Below are 16,978 nucleotides of genomic sequence, written 5' to 3'. Positions count from 1 at the left end.
CCGGAACAGAATAGGATCCTTGGAAATATGGCCCTCTCTAATGGCGTTTCCTGTTACACTAACAGACAAACCACGAGGAGAGAGAAAAAATTTCAATTAAAGGCAGACTCTAAAGGAAGTGTAGAAGTAAGTAAGGGGTTCGCCCAGTGATAGATTAAAGAATCTAAAGGATTATTTGCCACACTTTCTACGACGCGTTCTGAGGGCGCGTAAAGTGATTTTCCCGCTATGAGTAAAGTCAGTCACCCTTTCCCAAATCAAACACGAGCAAGAGTACAACATACTCCGTCGTTCTCAACATTCTCAAACATCACACTCCGCACTACTCTCACTTTGGATCTGGAGCAAGACGTTCGATATTACACCTACATTTCTCAACCGCACAGAAGCCTTCTTTACTACTAATTGTAGCCTGTGGCAATAACAATGTACGCTCGAGGTCCCTCCGCCAATGCATACAGTATCTAACGTTGTGACCCAGGGCAGGACGAAGAGCAGCAAACAATCAGATCAGGGGGCCCCAGTCGGCTCTCACTGACTTTCTCGCCTCGAACAACATATCTGCTGCTCAAATCTCTGCAGACTATGAGCGTCGCCAGAGGGAAGCTCGACGGCAACAGGAACAGGAATCAACCGCGAATGGTGAATCTATCGACCAAAAGGACGACGAAGAGCGTGTAGAAACGGCGGCTCAGAAGAAGAAGAGAAAACGGCAGCAGGAGAAGACTCTAGCCAAGATCAAGGAGAGCAAAGACTACAAGCGCCAAAAGAAACGCAAGGATGAAGGCTCTGATGGCGAGAATGATGATGTTGCATGGGACATGTACACGAGAAGGAAGCCATTACCTGGTCAGCTGGAGAATTGCGAGAATTGCGAGAAACGATTCACTGTCACCGCATACAGTAAGACAGGCCCAGATGGCGGACTCCTTTGCACCAAATGTTCGAAGGAGCAGGAAGATCAAAAGAAAAAGGATCAGAAGTCGAAGAAACAGGCTGTGAGTCGAGACAAACGTCGACATGTCCAGAGCAATCTTTTGGATGGTATTGTGCAGATTGGTTCCAGGACACTACAGGAGCTCTGCATTAAGGTACTGCGCCTGACTGATGCGGCCATACTCCAGCATGTGTAATGTCCTAATCCTGTACAGGAAGTTGCAAACAACATCCACGAAGTCGAAGAATTCGGTGACCTGCCGCAATCTCTACTGAATCGCTTAAGCCAAATCCTATCCAGGAGACGTGTTATTACGTCCCGAACCCTTGAGCTTTTCCTTCGTCCCGATCTTGAGACTATAGATATCTATGACTGTGGCAGTAAGTTCCGCTCGTTGTAATTACAGGGTTTGGTTGACGCTCAACAGAACTTGAGACCGAGGATTACATCAAAATATTCTCGGTGGTTCCAAAAGTACAGAATCTTAATCTCCGAAACGCCGGGCAATTCAAAGACGAGGTTGTCGACTATATCATCGAGCGTAATGTTCCCCTTAGAATTTTACAGCTTGAGGCAGCGAACCTAGTGTCCAATGGGAAGTGGGCAGAATTCTTCGAGAATTGTGGGCTTCGGCTCGAAACTCTCAAGTTGTCTTGGCTCGATTACTCCATGGATGAAGATACTTTCATGTGTCTGATCCGCCACTGTCCTAACATCAAACGCTTGAAGATGAAGAAATGCTTCCGGCTTGGGGACGTCGCCCTTGGTGTTATGACCGAGTTGAGGCAACTGGAGCATGTGTCTCTTCGCTTTCCAACGGCAACTACCCCGGGTGTCCTTGCCGATCTTATATCATCTGTCGGTCCAGGCCTTCGTACACTTTCTCTCGAAGGGTTCAGCGATGCCGATGACGACGCTTTGTCCATGATTCATTCCAATTGCACCCAGCTAAGCAAATTACGATTTACCGAGAACGATTGTTGTACCGACGTTGGGTTCGCATCTCTCTTTACCAATTGGTCAAATCCGGCCCTTGCCTTCATCGACTTTTCCAGCAACCGTTCTGTCGATTATGCAGTACCTGACGGTCCCGAAGATCCCGTCGGACTCGCATCTGGGGGTTTTGAGGCGTTAATTAGACATTCTGGGTCCCGTCTCGAACGGTTAGATATCAGCTCATGCCGTCACATCACCTATGAAAGCTTTTCTAGAGTATTCGATGGCAAGCAACAGTACCCCGTCCTCAAGGACATCAACATCTCATTCTTAACGAAGATTGATACCTCGATAGTCGCTGGAATGTTCAGAAGCTGCCCGGAGCTGATCAAGGTTACAGCGTTTGGATGTTTCAATGTGACCGAAGTGGCAGTACCGAAAGGGGTAGCTCTCATTGGAGTGCCGAATGCACAAGACGCGATCGTACAGGAAGGCGAAGTTGACGCTGATGTTTGGAATGGCCTCACAATGTGAAGCGTGAAGAGTACATTGCTGAGACGCCAAACATCAACGAATTCAACCTGCCTCCTTCACAATGGTTTCCTTGGCTGTCAGAATACTTGTAGATAGCTCCTAGCGTAGAAAAACCAGGAGGCAAAGTATCTCGGTTGAATCACAGTTCCTAAACTGCTAGGTTGTAGATGTACCTATCCCGTCTCCTGGTAACATGTTCTGGCAAAATATCAAAGTACTGCCTCTTTTGCAACGCAACAACTTTGGTCAAAAGTCTTTTGACTAACAAGGTTTACAGTCAAACTTTGTGCTATATCATTTCCAATCTGCTCAGAGAAAGACTTTGCTTACTTTGAAAGTTTCGCTGTAGGTCGTTTCACTGTTGAGTTGTGCTATGTTGAAAGCAACGAGTTGTTGATAATCGGTCGGCAGCCCCTGAGTTTTACTTCTTGCTAGGACATCAAGACAACTGAAGGGCAAGGAGTTTGATCGAAGGCGCGAGGTATGGGACACGATCCCTTTCTCTGACCATTTCAAAAAATGGCTGAGAGTGCATGTATATCACTTGTTGATGTATACCCTAGAACGGCCGATTAATTATGATGAATAATAATGTTACATGGGTAATAATGTGCCGCTCCAATATTTAGACCCTAAGAAACCGGGGTCCAAAGGTGGGCAATATGTCACACTGCATTGTGCTGTGTTCAATCATGCCGTCTCCTGACCCAACCATCCACTTCAGCCTCTTTACCACCCTCCCAGATAATCGTTTCCTCAGCTTCCGGAGCAAGAGGACTAAAGGTATCCACCTCTTCGACCTCATCCTCGTCTTCCTCCTCGATGATCTCGCCACTAGTTCTTCCAGCAGCGCTCGCACTTCTGCTGCCACCCACACTGGAATCTCTTGGTCTGCCGGCAGGAATGCCACCATTACTATTACCAATGGAGAGCATTGGACCCCGAAAAGGCTTCTTCTTCCGCTTTGCGAAGACCAACCCGCTAGGAGAGGCGAAGTTGGCCGGTTCATTGTAGTTAGGCGCCGCTCGGACGAGGCGGATGTTTGAAGGGAACGCTGTCACGGTAGGGGTGGCGGGGAGAACTTTGACAGAGGTGTGCGGAGAACGTGAGGTTTTGGAAAAGGGAACAGAAGAGTGGACCGAGTTGGAAGTAGACGAGGTGGAAGACGCTTTCGAGTGGGTATGGACATGATGAATGCTGCGGATGGAGGATACTGAAGAGGAGGTAGACTTGCGGCCACGGAGACCGCCAGAAGATCGGCGATACGAGGACCGAGGCGTTATTGGAGCAGGAGACAGAGAAGACCTATGTTTGGGATTTGGTATACCAGGCCGAGGATATGAAGCGCCAGAAAGCTGGCGTGTAGGTGTGGCAGCTGATCGGCTTGGAGTCCCATTGTTTAGCGTACGGCGGGGCTCGATGGGGCTCTTTCTCTCCTGTGGAGAGTTTTTGAGCGTCGAAGAATCGCTCCTAGAGATAGGGGATTTGGCCCTCTTGGCAGATTCCATGAACCAATGCTTGATGGATGCCAGCTGGTGGAAGAAGGCGTGTTGGCGCCGACGATTGGGACGTCTCTTTGACATTCCGTTCGGCGGCGCCAGAAGGTCAGAATTCGTAGAGACCAGTTGAAGCGTGCTACCTGGACGGGATTGCCTTCTCTCTTTGGGAGGAGGAGGTGGTCGACGCCGAGAAGAGCTCGCTGAACGGGAACGTATCGAGTCTTTCTCGATTGGCGGAGGAGGGACAGGAGAGCCAGGCGAATCAAGAGTGCTCCCTTCAGGCAACAGAGGAAGCTCAGGAAGAATCAGTTGAGCTTTGTTTGTTTCAGTAGAATCCAACTACTTATATGTTCAGTCGACTTACGAGTGGGTGTGCTGCGCCTTTCCCGCCTCCCTCGACTTCGTGAAACATCAGCACTCGGTGAAGGGGAAAGACCCTCTTCATCCACTTCTCTTAAAGGTCCTGCTATGCGTTCCAGACGACTGCTAGCAGCGCTAAGCCTTCGAAGATTTTTCGCCTCCATCTCTCGCTCCCTTCGCTTTCTTTCCCTCCTTTTCTCTTTACGCCCCTCTTTCTCGATCAACAGGGCCCACCAGCCAGCCAAAGCATCGCAGCGCTGAGCAAGAACATTTTCAATGACCTTGTCCACATCAACCCCAGCACTGCGCATACGCTCCAACGTCTCTTTTTCCAAATTCGTAGTAAAGGGTAGAGGCTGAGTCAACTTTAAAATAGCTTGCTGTTGCGGAGCGTATTCCGACAGAAAGGGATTTGTCAAAATATCAGCAATTCCAGGTCGAAAGAGTGGTCTCTTCGAGAGGAGTTGGCTAACAAGAGATTTGGCATCCGGCGGAAAGGTGTCAGGAAAACTTGGCTCGCTCGAAAGAATCTTATGCTTCGTGATCATGTCATCGTCGTCATCAAAAGGTAGCTCTCCGGTCAGCAGTGCGTAAAGTATTATCCCAAGACTCCAAACATCAACCTTTTCTCCAGCGTATTTTTCTCCTTTTAGCATTTCCGGCGCGCTATAGCAGACAGTCCCACAAAATGTCTGTAGATAGCTCGATTTGCCTTCGTACTCACGTGTAAAGCCAAAATCACACAATTTGACGTTCTCATTTTTGTCCAGCAGGATGTTCTCCAGCTTTAGATCTCGGTGGACACAGGAAAGGTTGTGTACGTAGGCAACGGCTCCGACGAGCTGGGTAAAGATACTCTGGACCTTCTCCACGGGTATTGCCCCATGATGAAGCAGGTAGTTGTAGAGCTCATCCCCTGCCAGAAAACAAATCAAAAAATCAGTGGGGCTCAAGAGACAACATCAGATATCATAGTCACACCAGGGCAGTACTCCAGAACAAGCCAGACCAGATTCTCGGTTACAATGACTTCGTACAATCGAGCAATGTGAGGGTGTAAAAATTGCCGGTGATGATGGATCTCGCGGGCAAGATTCGAGTCGTCCTTGTTGGCTGACTTGAGCACCACCTTATAAATATTTTAGCGATAATTATAGATTCCAAGAACATAAGTTGCACCTTGGACCCGTTGGTGAGTTTGTGCGATGCAAGGTAGACCTTGCCGAAAGACCCCTTGCCTATGAGGCGGCCCAATGTATAATTCCCAACTGTCCGTAATTCTTTCGACGAGAACTCTCTGTAGTGGGCGACGGTCTCAGTATATTCCTTTGAATATGTCTTCGGTCACAAGGGCGCAACATACTCCAACAGCTCATGGTAGGAATTAGCGAGCTGTGGGTCCCAGATGGTCAGCGCAAAAACAGGTCAATTGGGGAGAGAGCAGAGAAAGCAAAAGTTTGAAGGTCCAAGGGGATATTTGGCACTGCTGACCTTGTTTTTCTGAGTCTGCAGCTCTGCCTTGCTTCTGACAGCCGGCATATGTCACAGCGTGAGTGGTAGGTCAGACGTTATCCGCTCTAAGACCCTTGGCTCGGTATTCGGGCGGAAAGCAGCAGGCCTCAAGACGGTGGGAAGAGGGGAGAGTCTGTAGAGAGGGGAGAATATGAAAATCATTGGGATGAATGATTAGTCTAGGTACCTAGGTAGGATTTGGGCGGAAATTGGAGTTGGGTTTTTTTGGGGGGAGGGGTTTTTGCCTCTATTATTTCTGCGCGGCCATTCACATCCCTGCCGTGACAGCGGACTCGCGGGTTTTGCACCTCGCCAGATTTCGCCTTTCTTAATCCAGTGTATCTGGTACTATCTATGGATAGAATTGCTACATTGCAGAGGCCGCTCGTGCTCACTCGTCATGATTCAATCGAGGAAGCTGGTGGTGATGAGATAAATAAAAGCCAACGATTTCTACTGTGGCAAATCACATTGTTGAAGCCCGACTCTTTTTGACTGATCCACGTGACATCAAATGCATGAACGCCTTCTGCAAAGGAGGGACGCTGGTCTTCTCGGATGCTCAAAAGCAACACAAAGGGCTCTTTCCAGATACACAATGCAGCCTTGTAAGCCCCCGAAGCCGGTAATGCTTCGCTGAGTCGGATTCGTTGTATCTTGTAAAGGAATCCCCTCGTTGGGAAATCCGGATGTGGCCGATGCCGAGTTGACAATATTCACATGAAATCATCGTCGCTGCAAGATATTAGAAGAAGCACCGGAAAGTATACAAAATACTGCAACGACTCACTCGTCAACGTCGGCCCCATAGCTTGTTGTGTCCGCCTTGAAGCTCGTGTCACGATTGGCTACCAATGTCGCTTTGCTCTTAGCAGCTTTGGTTTTCTTTCCGCCTTTCTCCGATGCTTTTTCCTCCTTCATCTTCTCGTTGGACAGCGTGGTCAGACCGCTAGCTATCTTCTTGATCTGATCGCTCGGCAGATCCTTGACTATTTGCTTGGTGAATTCTTGCATGAAAAGGGTGTACTGGGCCTTCTTTGAGTTGGATGCCAATATGGGCGTGAGGGTCTCGCGCAGCTTCAGGAATTGGTCTTTCGTGTTTGGGTTGAAGAGAGGAAGCGCGGAAAGATCCACGGCGCTCGAGGGATCCGACGGATCTGCGGCCACCACAGCTTTTGTAGCCGACCGATCCTTTTTGATACCAATGTTGCCAAACATGTCCTCGGCGTGCTTCAGGTCCGAATCCTGTTCTGTTTGTCGTAATCTTGCGCGAGCGGTCGCCTCATCCTCCTCCTCGCTACTCGATTCCTCCTCTTCCTCCGCCTTTCTACGCATGGTAGCCATCCTCTTCTCCTCTATCCTCTGCGCTTTTGACTTTTTGTTAGCAGCTGCTTCTGCATCTGCCTTGGCTTTGGCCTCTGCTGCTTTTTTGGCCTTTTCACGTTCGACCTCGGAGTCCTCGGCGGCATCCCATGACTCGAGAACCTGATGAATTTTGAGCTTGATGTTATCTGAAATAGCGAGGCTGTCTATGTGCATACATCGCTGTCGTCTTCCTCATCATTGAACTTCGATCGTCGAGCAATAGCCGGAGGCGAGGAATCGGACGAGCTCTCATCCTCGGAGTCATCGTCTGGATTGGGCAGATATCTGCGCGTCAGCGTTACTGTTTGCAAGAATCATACCATGGAAATGCCTTGCAGCAAGTGTGTGACAGGGATCAGGTGGGGCCGACGAACCTCTTCGCCGGTTTGCTGGCGGCATGTCCGCAGTTGTAGATTAAGAGTACGGAAAGGAAAAGCTGGGCAGCTTCACTGCTGCGCGTGTCGTGTATAGTGATACCACTAGACCAGCTCTGTGAAGTGTGAAACCGATGATTTTCTGTAGGAAGGAAAGTTGTTGTGTGCGACAAAGACTACGCTTTAGCACTAGCGCCCATGCGGAGAGGACGTTTACAGAGACATTACTCGTACATCGAGTAGTGAGATACTCAACTCCTCCAGTACTCCAGGGGCAGCCTGGATACAATCTCAGAATTGGGATGAGTAAGTTCATTCTTACTTTTGTTATTGGTTTAGGTCAATTTTGGGAGTGGGTTTCATAATACTACGGACGGGACTGCTTGAAGCTGCCGGAGAGGGCCAACTGGGTGTGTAATTTGTGGCGTTCGAAGGCCTCGGTGGCCTAGGTGTTGGCTATCCATTTCTTCAAATATTGACCGATGTTCGGAATTTCTCACCAGCAAAGATGGCGGATGGGGTCTCTTTGCTAAGCTCCTCTTCGATCCTGAGAATCTGGTTCAGCTTGGCTAGACGCTCAGACCTAGCAGGTGCCCCTGTCTTGATTTGCCCGCATCGCAATCCTACGGCAATGTCCGCGATTGTAACGTCTTCCGTCTCCCCAGAACGATGCGAAACCATCAAGCCCCATCCTGCTGCATAAGCGTCTTTGGCAGCCTGGATCGACTCCGTGAGCGTACCTATCTGATTGACTTTGAGTAGCAAGGCGTTACAAGATTTTAACTCGATCGCTTTCTTGATGAATTCGGGATTGGTAACGGTCAAGTCGTCTCTAGAAACGGTCCTTTCGTCAGCACTCCAGCTGAACGAACAGCTCAATGGATTCTTACCCAACAATCTGAAAGTCCGATGTCTTGTAGAAGTAACTCCATGCCTCCCAGTCATCTTCTGCGAAGGGATCTTCGATGCTGACGATGGGGTAGTTGCTGGCCAGAGACTTGTACATGTCTGCAAGTTGCTCGTAGGTGATCCATTTGCTCTTGTCGCTATCAGGGTTCTTGAAATCCAAATCGTATTTCTTTGCGTCTTCCTTGTAGAACTCGCTGGACGCGACGTCCATAGCGATCTTCACCTGCCCTTTGTATCCTGCCTTTTCGATAGCCTCCGTAATCAAATCTAGGGCCTCTTCTGCGGTCTGGATGTCTGGTGCGACTCCACCTTCATCCCCAACATTACCTGCGGATTGACCATACTTCTTCTTTGCGAGCGACTTGAGCTGCTGGTACACTTCGCTTCCTTGACGCATTGCTTCGCTGAAAGACGGAGCAGCACTAACGATGTCAGCTATTGGAGAAGTGCATGGCAGGGTTTCCCGAGGCCTGAACATACGCGGGCACGATCATGAACTCTTGGAAAGCCAGACGACCACCGGCATGAGATCCGCCGTTGAGAACATTCATGAAGGGAACTGGCAACACATATGGCTTTTTCGTCCCTGCAAGATCGGAAATGTGGGCGTACAAAGGCACGTTCTTTGGTGAATCGGACCTATCAGTACGAACGAAGGCGGACAAGTCTCCAAAGCCCAAGATGACATACCTTCTTCGCAGCACCCGCCTTTGCAACAGCCAAGCTGACGCCGAGGATAGCGTTGGCGCCCAATTTGGTCTTGTTCTTAGTTCCGTCTAGCTTGTTCAAGAACTCGTCGACCTTTGCCTGGTCTGTCACATCGAATCCTTCCTTGATGACAGCAGGGCCAAGGATTTCATTGACGTTTGCGACGGCTTTGAGAACCCCCTTTCCGCTCCATTTGGATTTATCGCCATCCCTTAGCTCACATGCTTCGTGTTGCCCTGCTCAAATGTTAGCCTCTTGCTTTTCTGCCTTCTTTTGTTCTTTCTTCCCTGTGCTGGCTCCGCTTGGCACGATGCTTCTGTGGAGACCAGTGCTGTCGACAAGGTCTACTTCCACGGTGGGATTGCCTCGACTGTCGTAGACATAGCGTGCGTGGATCTTCTGGATTGCCATGCTGCCTGGGGCAAAAGGAGATTAGCCTGTGAAAAGGAGGACACCAATTCCGAGATAAGGAAGAACTGCGAAAGCTCTTAATTGACTGGCGTCAACCCAAATCAAATAGCAAGGTGTTCTCGGAGTGAGAAAATAAATGGTGATTTGCGGGCGGGATGAGGAAGCGCAAAGCATGAAGTAACAAAGACAACACGCACGGAAGTAGAGTATATGGCAGACTTACCTTGTCTTGACGAATGTTGTTCAATGAATATCTTAATGGATTCGAAAATGTTTGCGAAGGGACTATTTGCTTTTGACAGCAAAGTTGAAAAGAAACGTGTGACCAAACCGCAAATCTTAGTGGGGTAGTGGGGCAGAACGGCGGCCCGACTTTTCGGCGCTTACCCAAGAGAAAAGAAAAAGCACGGCAACACCATCGTACCAGCGCCATTAGGAATCGAATCTAATACGAACTAAATACACCCAACAATACCAAGGAGCCAAGCCTTTCGGGCAATATTCCGGAGCGACGTTTTCGAAGGAAGTGGGAGTAGATTATATTGGAACGAGAGCCGGACCCGCGTGAGAATTGAGATCCGACGCTTTTGCCGTTGGTTCCTTCGGAGTAGCCAAATTCGAAGGGAGTCGGCCCTGCGGAAGAACGCCAGTACTCGTAGAGACTCTCCGTTTCTTTTCCCAGTCACAAGATATTCCATGACCCAATTCGACAACGATCATTGACGATCGAAACTTCAAATATCACAACAGGACGTACGTTTGTGGACAAGAAACACACGAGGGGTAAGAAGATGATGTCAACAATCATTGTGAAGGGATCATAGCTAGATAAGCTAAGTGACATGAGTGAGCAAAAAGTTTATGAAAATGGGAATCGATTTTCGGCTTTTGGTATGGATACTAATGCCTGCAGTTTGAGCGTTAAGAAGAGCTGGAGGCCTGCAATTTGATGGCACTGCTATGGGCAACAAACCCCAGCTTGACGACTAGATTGAGGCTGGGAGCCTGCAGTTTTGTAGCGCTGAGAAGATCAGAAGCCTGCACTTTGATGACCCTTTGAGGACACAAATCCTGTGGAACAGTGGTACAAGTCTGCCCAATTGGCACACCCTTGACCCTAATGCTTGCATTTTTACGAGATTGTAACCACCATTATGCTTCAGATCGAGAACTGACTGATTGTTGAATGGTATGGAAGGGAGAAGTGCTGGACAGAGTTGTGACAGAATTGAAGCTTTGTGGGATACCGCAGTTGAATGTATATTAGGCCCATTTCTGCCACATCTGTCGACATCTTGGGGGTATGTATCATTTCGAATGCAAATTTCTTTGCTACTTGGCGTAAACCTCAAGAGTGTCCATATCGCTGATCTCCGTTTCCTCAATCCTGCTATCAGGCGATAATCGCTCTCCATCAAAGGACATGAAGACATCCTTATCTCCACCAATCTGATACCGAGAACGAAAAGCATTAACGACCTTAGAGACGAGAGTAGACTAACGCTTGTTAGCCATTGTACCAAGCAATCAACACACCAATGACGAACCGGCCGGACCTGGAGCTTGAAATCGTCGAGTCCCTTGGCTTTCAAAACGATTCTGACTTGAGTTTCATGATCCTGCACCGCCACGGCTTCCTCCTGCGCGGCCGAATCCTCTTGACCGGTAGTCTCGCTGCGCTTTGCTTTCTTGTAGGCTTCCAATATTTTGGCCGTCATCGCTTCCATATGAATTTGCCCCTCCTCTTCCTCCCACGAGCCTCCTTTCGTGGAGATCCTTCCCATGGCATCAACAGTGATGCCCAAGCTTCTGCACGTCGTGACATCAAAGACTCGCTTTCCCCGCCACGTCAGGAAGACCGTGTCTGTGAAATCGGTAGTAAAGTTCTGCCGGTTTGCCCATGCCAGTCTTACGTCTTTCAATCGCTGCGACACTCTTCTGCTAACGATCAATGGGATTGTGTTGTCGATTTTCGAGGTTATCAATATTTGAAGAATTGGATCTGGCTGTGAGGTTGGAGGCATTGGTTGGAGCAAGGACACTTGGCCCTCTTGAGGGTTTACGGTTGTAGATGCTATGTCTTCCTCCAGACGTTTTCTTCGGGCCTTTTCCCTGGCCTGACGAGCCAACTCCGGGAACTCCTCATCCGATACTGGTTGGTCATCCTCTTCAGGAGGAGCTGCAGGCTTGACAATCGCAGAACTCCAGGTTGTATCTTGCCCGGGTAATGCTAAGGAGTCTTCCTCATCTTCAAGATCAATGATATCAGAAACCTTTTGCTTCTGCTTTTGCTCTTGGCCGACTTTGCTCGCCGCAACCTTAGCTTCGTAGCGCTTGAGTAAAGATTTTGGAGAATGTATCGGCTTTTGAGAAATTGTGGGAGAAACATGGTGACTTTTGGGTTGGGTGGGGCTGGCTTTGCCTTCTTTACGACTGGAGTGACTCGAACTTTCATCGCTACTAGAGTCATCGTCCTCATCATCCTCATCCTCAGAAACACGCCGTCTCTTGCCTGCGCGTTCTCCATTTACATTTTGACGAGCTCTTTCTCTCTCTTTCCTAGCTGACTTCCTTTTCCGTGCACGCTCCGCTTCAGCAGCAAGATCGGCATAGGCCTGATTTGAACGGTGAAAGAGATCAGTATCATTGCTCAGGGCTTGGGGCTTGCTCCAGCTTGGCTTGTTGAAGAGAGATCGCTTCCGAGGAGCGGACCCGACGGCACCCTGGGTAGGCTGTTCGGCGATCATACCGAGTCTGTCCGCTTGTTCGAGATCTAGAAAGTGAGACAGGAACTTTTGAAGTCCGGCTGAACGCGCGCTTGGCGCGGTCTCGGCGCGTAGAGTCAACCTCACTCAGTGAGTGACAGTCAGTAAAATAAAAGAAACTTGTGACCAAACCTAATTTACAAGTCCCAGCTCAAATAAAGGAGAGTTGAGAACTTCTCGTTGGATCCCATCCTATCACAGTATTCTGAACCTCACAAACTTAGGTCCAAGATATCGATGGAGAACGGCGCAAATTCCGGAAGCTCTGATCCCAGCTCTTTCCTTACAGAGATAATTGGAGCGCCAGTCAAGGTGAAGCTCAATAGCTCAGTGGAGTATAGAGGTATACAGTTCCGGTTTGAGATGTCAGAGCTGTATGCTAAGATTGTGGATCTCCAGGGTACCTCATATCCGTGGACGGTTATATGAACATCTCCTTAGAGAAGACGGAGGAGTACGTGGATGGGAAATTGCGCCGTTCTTATGGAGAGGCTTTCGTGAGGGGAAATAATGGTAACCCTCTGTTTCATATTCTTTGAGTCCGGGCTTTTTCGTTAACCCTCCCTCAGTGCTGTATATCTCCGCCTCGTGAATCAACGATCGGATTTTGTCTCCAACTCTACCATGATCTGGCTAGGCGTTACCATCTGGTGGCGGTGGAAATCTTGGTCCAATACTAAGACTACGCTCGGGAGGTTTGACCGAGGCAGCGAGGTATCAAAGCGAACCATTATCTATCCACCACTTTTCAAAGGCGCTCCAGGTACCGCAGTACTCCAAGCGAAGTATGTACGCCCATGCAATTCCAACTCCCCATTTTCATTCTTCCCAACGTCTGCCGCTCCCGTTGCCTCAAGGACCTTCCTCTTCGCGTCCTTCCCTGGAGTAAGCCTGGAGACTTGATTACACATGGATGTTATATTTTCGACTCACCGCTAGCTCTTGTCCCTCTAGTACAGCGAATTGGCTCAGAGCTACACCATTTCGGATTTAGCACTTCTCTTTCTCGACGAATTCACGAGTCTGAAGACATGTTTGGGGCAAGGACATGTGTCTTGCTCCTCAGACATGCCCTAAGAATCGAAGAAGGATATTGAAGGCGAAGAAATAACCCAAAAAGGGTGCTTACTATGGTACCTATCCCAAATAGCGTCTGAACTTAGCCATTGAGTGAATTCCACAGATTCTTCCCCGAGTGGCAGTGAGAATAGGGGCTCTGCTGCTTGAATGCTGAATGGCGTGCTTTTAAGCTGTTCCTCAAAGACTTTTCGCCACTGCTCGTGTCGAAAGCGGACATCCTCGTTGCCAAAGGACCATGTGATATCTTTCAGCTTTCCTTCCCATTCGGTGGTGGGCTTCCATGTCATGGGCGCGTTATCTTGACTCCTTCAGCTAGGCTCACAGCCAACTTTCAATCATCGAGTACAAACAGTCTTCAATGTTCTGTGCGTATTTTAGAGTCAGCATTGCCCTTTTGAGGTAAAACCCCTGAGCCATTTCATGGGTTTACCCATATCATGCCAAATGCTCCACCGGGCGAGAGAATTCTGTAGATCTCTTCAAGGGCGTCTTTGTTTGCGAACCTGAGGATGATTAGCAGCAATGGCCCGAGGAACCAATAAGAACGGCCTTTTCTGCCATACCAATGAAATGCCTTGCAAATTGGCCCTACATTAGCGCATCAAGCCCATGTCGGCCGTGTCGTAGAAGTCAATGGTCGCACCTGAGCAGCAATCACAGCATCAACGCTCTGGCTTTCCACTCCCGCCATACTACTAGCCTCGCCTTCTAGAACCTTCACACCCATCAACCCCTTCTTCTCCAATTCTTTCCTCATGTCTGAATCAATTCTTCGGTGTCAGTACCTCGCTTTCACGATACTTCTGTAAGTCATAAGACGAGTCGAGGAGGTAAATGGGGGCCAAGAGGGAATTTCTGGTCAAGACTCAAAACTTGGTATAGATGAATGAAAGACCGCTCGCAGTTGTACGCACCATTATGAGGTTCGACAGCAAGAATCTCAAAATCCTCGTTCCTACCCACTAGCAACTCCGTAAATTTGCCCGTACCTGCTGCAAGATCAACAATACGGGCTTTCTTTACTCCGTTGACTTGAAGGCGCTCGAGGAAACGAGTCACGGCTTCAGGAGGGTAGGAGGGTCGATGTTTGTCATACGAAGAGGCATTTTGAAAACCATTGGTCGAAGCTGATGGTATTGAGGATGCCATCTCTAATAGGATTATTACACAACTTGGTAAAGGCCGTACGTCAGTTAGACATTGGAGTCTTCTCAAAGGCCTTGAATATGTGCAGATATGGCACTAGGATCATATGTTTGCAGCAGGACGTTGCTCCGCTAGCGTATGTACTTGGGATATCTAGTGCTAAACTCTACGGTGTCTCTCTTCATGCCTGTACCTTACATGCACCCTGGTACCGCGACGCATGGCTGAGTGGATCTCGTATTAAGTACTCAGTATGCAACCCGGCCATTGAGCCATGCAAAAAGACCCCAAGTCCAGTCTTCCCCATATGTACAGATATTTCTACAACATGACTTCCGATCGATAGAAACCTCCTTTGTACAATCAGCGCCGACAAAAAGCAAACCCCTGAACTCCGCGCTAATTGGGCTGACGAGCAAATCGACACATCTCCATCTATGCGAAGTTGCCTGCCAAACCCATGAAGAACGCTTGCACAGCGAGTTGCAACGACCATAGGCCAACCTTTTTGAAACGCCGCAGCCTAGCTTGATCATCTGTGACATCCTTTGCGAAGGCTTGATAGGTCTACCAGCACGTCAGCGACTCGTCATTCAAGCTTCGCACTCTAGTCTCACCTCTGCTGAAAGATCATCCATCAGACCGCTGTCAAAGATCGTCCAGCTACCATCAAATTCACTAGCTCGCTTAACCACACGGCAATTGATGGGGATGAAGGTTCTGCGCGAGTTCATATAAGCCACTATGGGCCGGATAAGAGCGTTCTTCACATAAGACAGATCTTTCGTGAAGATCGGCACAGCGGCACGGATATCATTAAGATGGACTCTCAGGTCCATCACAAGAAAGCGCTTGTCTTCATCAGACGGACCAGAGTCAGTCGAAGCAGTCAATTCGTCGTCTCTGCGTACATCGATGTCATTGGTTCTAATCGACTCTCGACCTTTCTGGGGGTGTCGACTGGATGTGACAGTGGCCTCCATTCTATCGTAGAAGTCGGACATGACTTTGGCAATGCTTTCATCATTATCTGCTGGGAACATTAGATCCGCTACAATGTCGACGTTCCCTTCATGGATCCAGGAGAACGGTCCTTCCACCCCCCTATTTAAATGATCTATGTTCAAGCCATCTATCCTCAGGCGGCTGTGCTTCTTCCACGGGGTTGCCTGTCCGTTGATCTCAAGTCCGCTACCTAGTTGACCGCCAACATGCCCGTGCATCTGACGCGGATGAATTGTGAAGAGCGACTCGTCAAAGGATCCGGACATTATGTTAGCAGATAAAAAGTCGTAGAAGAGCCATTGCCTTCGAAGCTGAGGCAGGTCGCAAGAGAAAATGCTTATGGAGAATGGCCGAAAACCATGAGGTTGATGAACAGTCACCAGCAGGTCTTCCAATTTGAAAGAGTTAATTTCAAAGTCACCTGGATTATGCTCGTGCTTGTAGGTCCGAGGGTCCACGTAGTCTCCTGTGTAGTGCACTGACGTTCTATCAATGACACCCCGAACGCCTTTGATCTCTACATCGCGGAGTAAGCCCTTGCTGTTGAACCACTTGGTAAATGAAAGAGTGACGTTGACTGTATCAAGAGACAAATCGAACTGCGTATAATTTGCGTCCTCCTCTTCTTCGTCACTTTTAGCACTGATTGAAATCATTTCCCCGGAGCCCTTCAGTTTCTCTGCGCTTGCGGCAGCAGCCGCAGCTGCAGCCTCTGTTGATGGAGAGCCTTTGCTTACTTTGCCAGCACCCTGACCTGGCCGCCTAGACACAAAGACATTCTTGAACGTGATGACCCCATCGCCCCACTTGGGGACGATTGCTGATTCAAAGACCACTTTGACACCAGAAGACTTCGTCAGGTAATTGCCCACCCATCGAGCCAAAGTCTCCTGAGCAAAGACTGTATTTACAGCAAAGATAGCAAGGGAGAAGAATGTAGTCGTACCCAATATAATCCAAAGGACATGGCCCAGTAAGAACCAAGAGAAAAAAGCCCCAATCTCATCCGCATTGAAAGGCCGCACGCTTCGGATGGAGAACCACTTGAAACGGACCTTGAGTCGTGACCAGAAGCCAGTAGCAGCCGCAAGAAGCTCTTCTCGACTTGGTCTGTGGATGTGTGAGATATCTGGTAGGCGGTCCCTCAAATGTTTATTTGCAGCGCCTTTCATAGTACCAGGGTATAAGGACGCAGAGGAGGGTTCAGGCTTGTCAGGCGTGGTGGCATGCCGAGTTCGTATCGCATTTGGACCATCTAGGGTTGGGGATCTGTTTTTCTCTTGTCCAGAGTCTTTTCGGCGCAAGCCATACGTAGAAAACCGCCTATCATCTCGCCAATGGAGACCCAATAAGCCGCGTTTGCCTTGGATATCCGACCTCTGCTGGGCTGGACCCAGGTTTCTTCCACTTGAGAATGGCATTCCGGATGCAGCCCAA

At 49.0% G+C, this 16,978-nt stretch overlaps 7 protein-coding genes across 7 annotated transcripts; 2 read left to right on the top strand and 5 right to left on the bottom strand.

Annotated features, from left to right (window-relative positions):
- Positions 1-228: 228 nt before the first annotated feature.
- Positions 229-2,407, top strand: HO173_006125 (uncharacterized protein; the record flags this gene model as incomplete). The annotated part of the gene is made up of 5 exons (XM_037308036.1): positions 229-237; positions 412-428; positions 482-1,091; positions 1,152-1,317; positions 1,365-2,407. 5 exons carry the CDS (start codon positions 229-231, stop codon positions 2,405-2,407), a joined length of 1,845 nt encoding a protein of 614 aa, XP_037165296.1.
- Positions 2,408-3,093: 686 nt separating this feature from the next.
- HO173_006124 (uncharacterized protein) lies at positions 3,094-7,542 on the bottom strand (the record flags this gene model as incomplete). Its single annotated transcript, XM_037308035.1, has 7 exons — positions 3,094-4,220; positions 4,271-5,182; positions 5,248-5,395; positions 5,446-5,563; positions 6,569-7,263; positions 7,320-7,411; positions 7,518-7,542. The coding sequence occupies 7 exons, from the start codon at positions 7,540-7,542 to the stop codon at positions 3,094-3,096; spliced, it is 3,117 nt and encodes a 1,038-aa protein (XP_037165295.1).
- Positions 7,543-7,985: 443 nt separating this feature from the next.
- Positions 7,986-10,839, bottom strand: HO173_006123 (uncharacterized protein; the record flags this gene model as incomplete). Its single annotated transcript, XM_037308034.1, has 5 exons — positions 7,986-8,349; positions 8,408-8,848; positions 8,907-9,049; positions 9,117-9,373; positions 10,722-10,839. 5 exons carry the CDS (start codon positions 10,837-10,839, stop codon positions 7,986-7,988), a joined length of 1,323 nt encoding a protein of 440 aa, XP_037165294.1.
- Positions 10,840-10,877: 38 nt separating this feature from the next.
- HO173_006122 (uncharacterized protein) lies at positions 10,878-12,292 on the bottom strand (the record flags this gene model as incomplete). The annotated part of the gene is made up of 2 exons (XM_037308033.1): positions 10,878-11,042; positions 11,093-12,292. 2 exons carry the CDS (start codon positions 12,290-12,292, stop codon positions 10,878-10,880), a joined length of 1,365 nt encoding a protein of 454 aa, XP_037165293.1.
- A 255-nt stretch (positions 12,293-12,547) lies between these two features.
- Positions 12,548-12,902, top strand: HO173_006121 (uncharacterized protein; the record flags this gene model as incomplete). The annotated part of the gene is made up of 3 exons (XM_037308032.1): positions 12,548-12,653; positions 12,710-12,823; positions 12,880-12,902. 3 exons carry the CDS (start codon positions 12,548-12,550, stop codon positions 12,900-12,902), a joined length of 243 nt encoding a protein of 80 aa, XP_037165292.1.
- A 142-nt stretch (positions 12,903-13,044) lies between these two features.
- On the bottom strand, positions 13,045-14,539 carry HO173_006120 (uncharacterized protein; the record flags this gene model as incomplete). The annotated part of the gene is made up of 8 exons (XM_037308031.1): positions 13,045-13,185; positions 13,244-13,284; positions 13,440-13,688; positions 13,741-13,753; positions 13,821-13,893; positions 13,954-13,964; positions 14,034-14,149; positions 14,305-14,539. The coding sequence occupies 8 exons, from the start codon at positions 14,537-14,539 to the stop codon at positions 13,045-13,047; spliced, it is 879 nt and encodes a 292-aa protein (XP_037165291.1).
- A 432-nt stretch (positions 14,540-14,971) lies between these two features.
- On the bottom strand, positions 14,972-16,962 carry HO173_006119 (uncharacterized protein; the record flags this gene model as incomplete). The annotated part of the gene is made up of 2 exons (XM_037308030.1): positions 14,972-15,103; positions 15,154-16,962. 2 exons carry the CDS (start codon positions 16,960-16,962, stop codon positions 14,972-14,974), a joined length of 1,941 nt encoding a protein of 646 aa, XP_037165290.1.
- Positions 16,963-16,978: the final 16 nt, after the last annotated feature.

The sequence above is a fragment of the Letharia columbiana genome, assembly GCF_014066305.1.
Source record: "Letharia columbiana isolate WasteWater2 chromosome Unknown Sc0000017_s0, whole genome shotgun sequence".
Classification (NCBI taxonomy): Eukaryota; Fungi; Ascomycota; class Lecanoromycetes; order Lecanorales; family Parmeliaceae; genus Letharia; species Letharia columbiana.
Note: the sequence above shows the minus strand (reverse complement) of the source record. Positions and strands in the feature narration are given on the sequence as shown.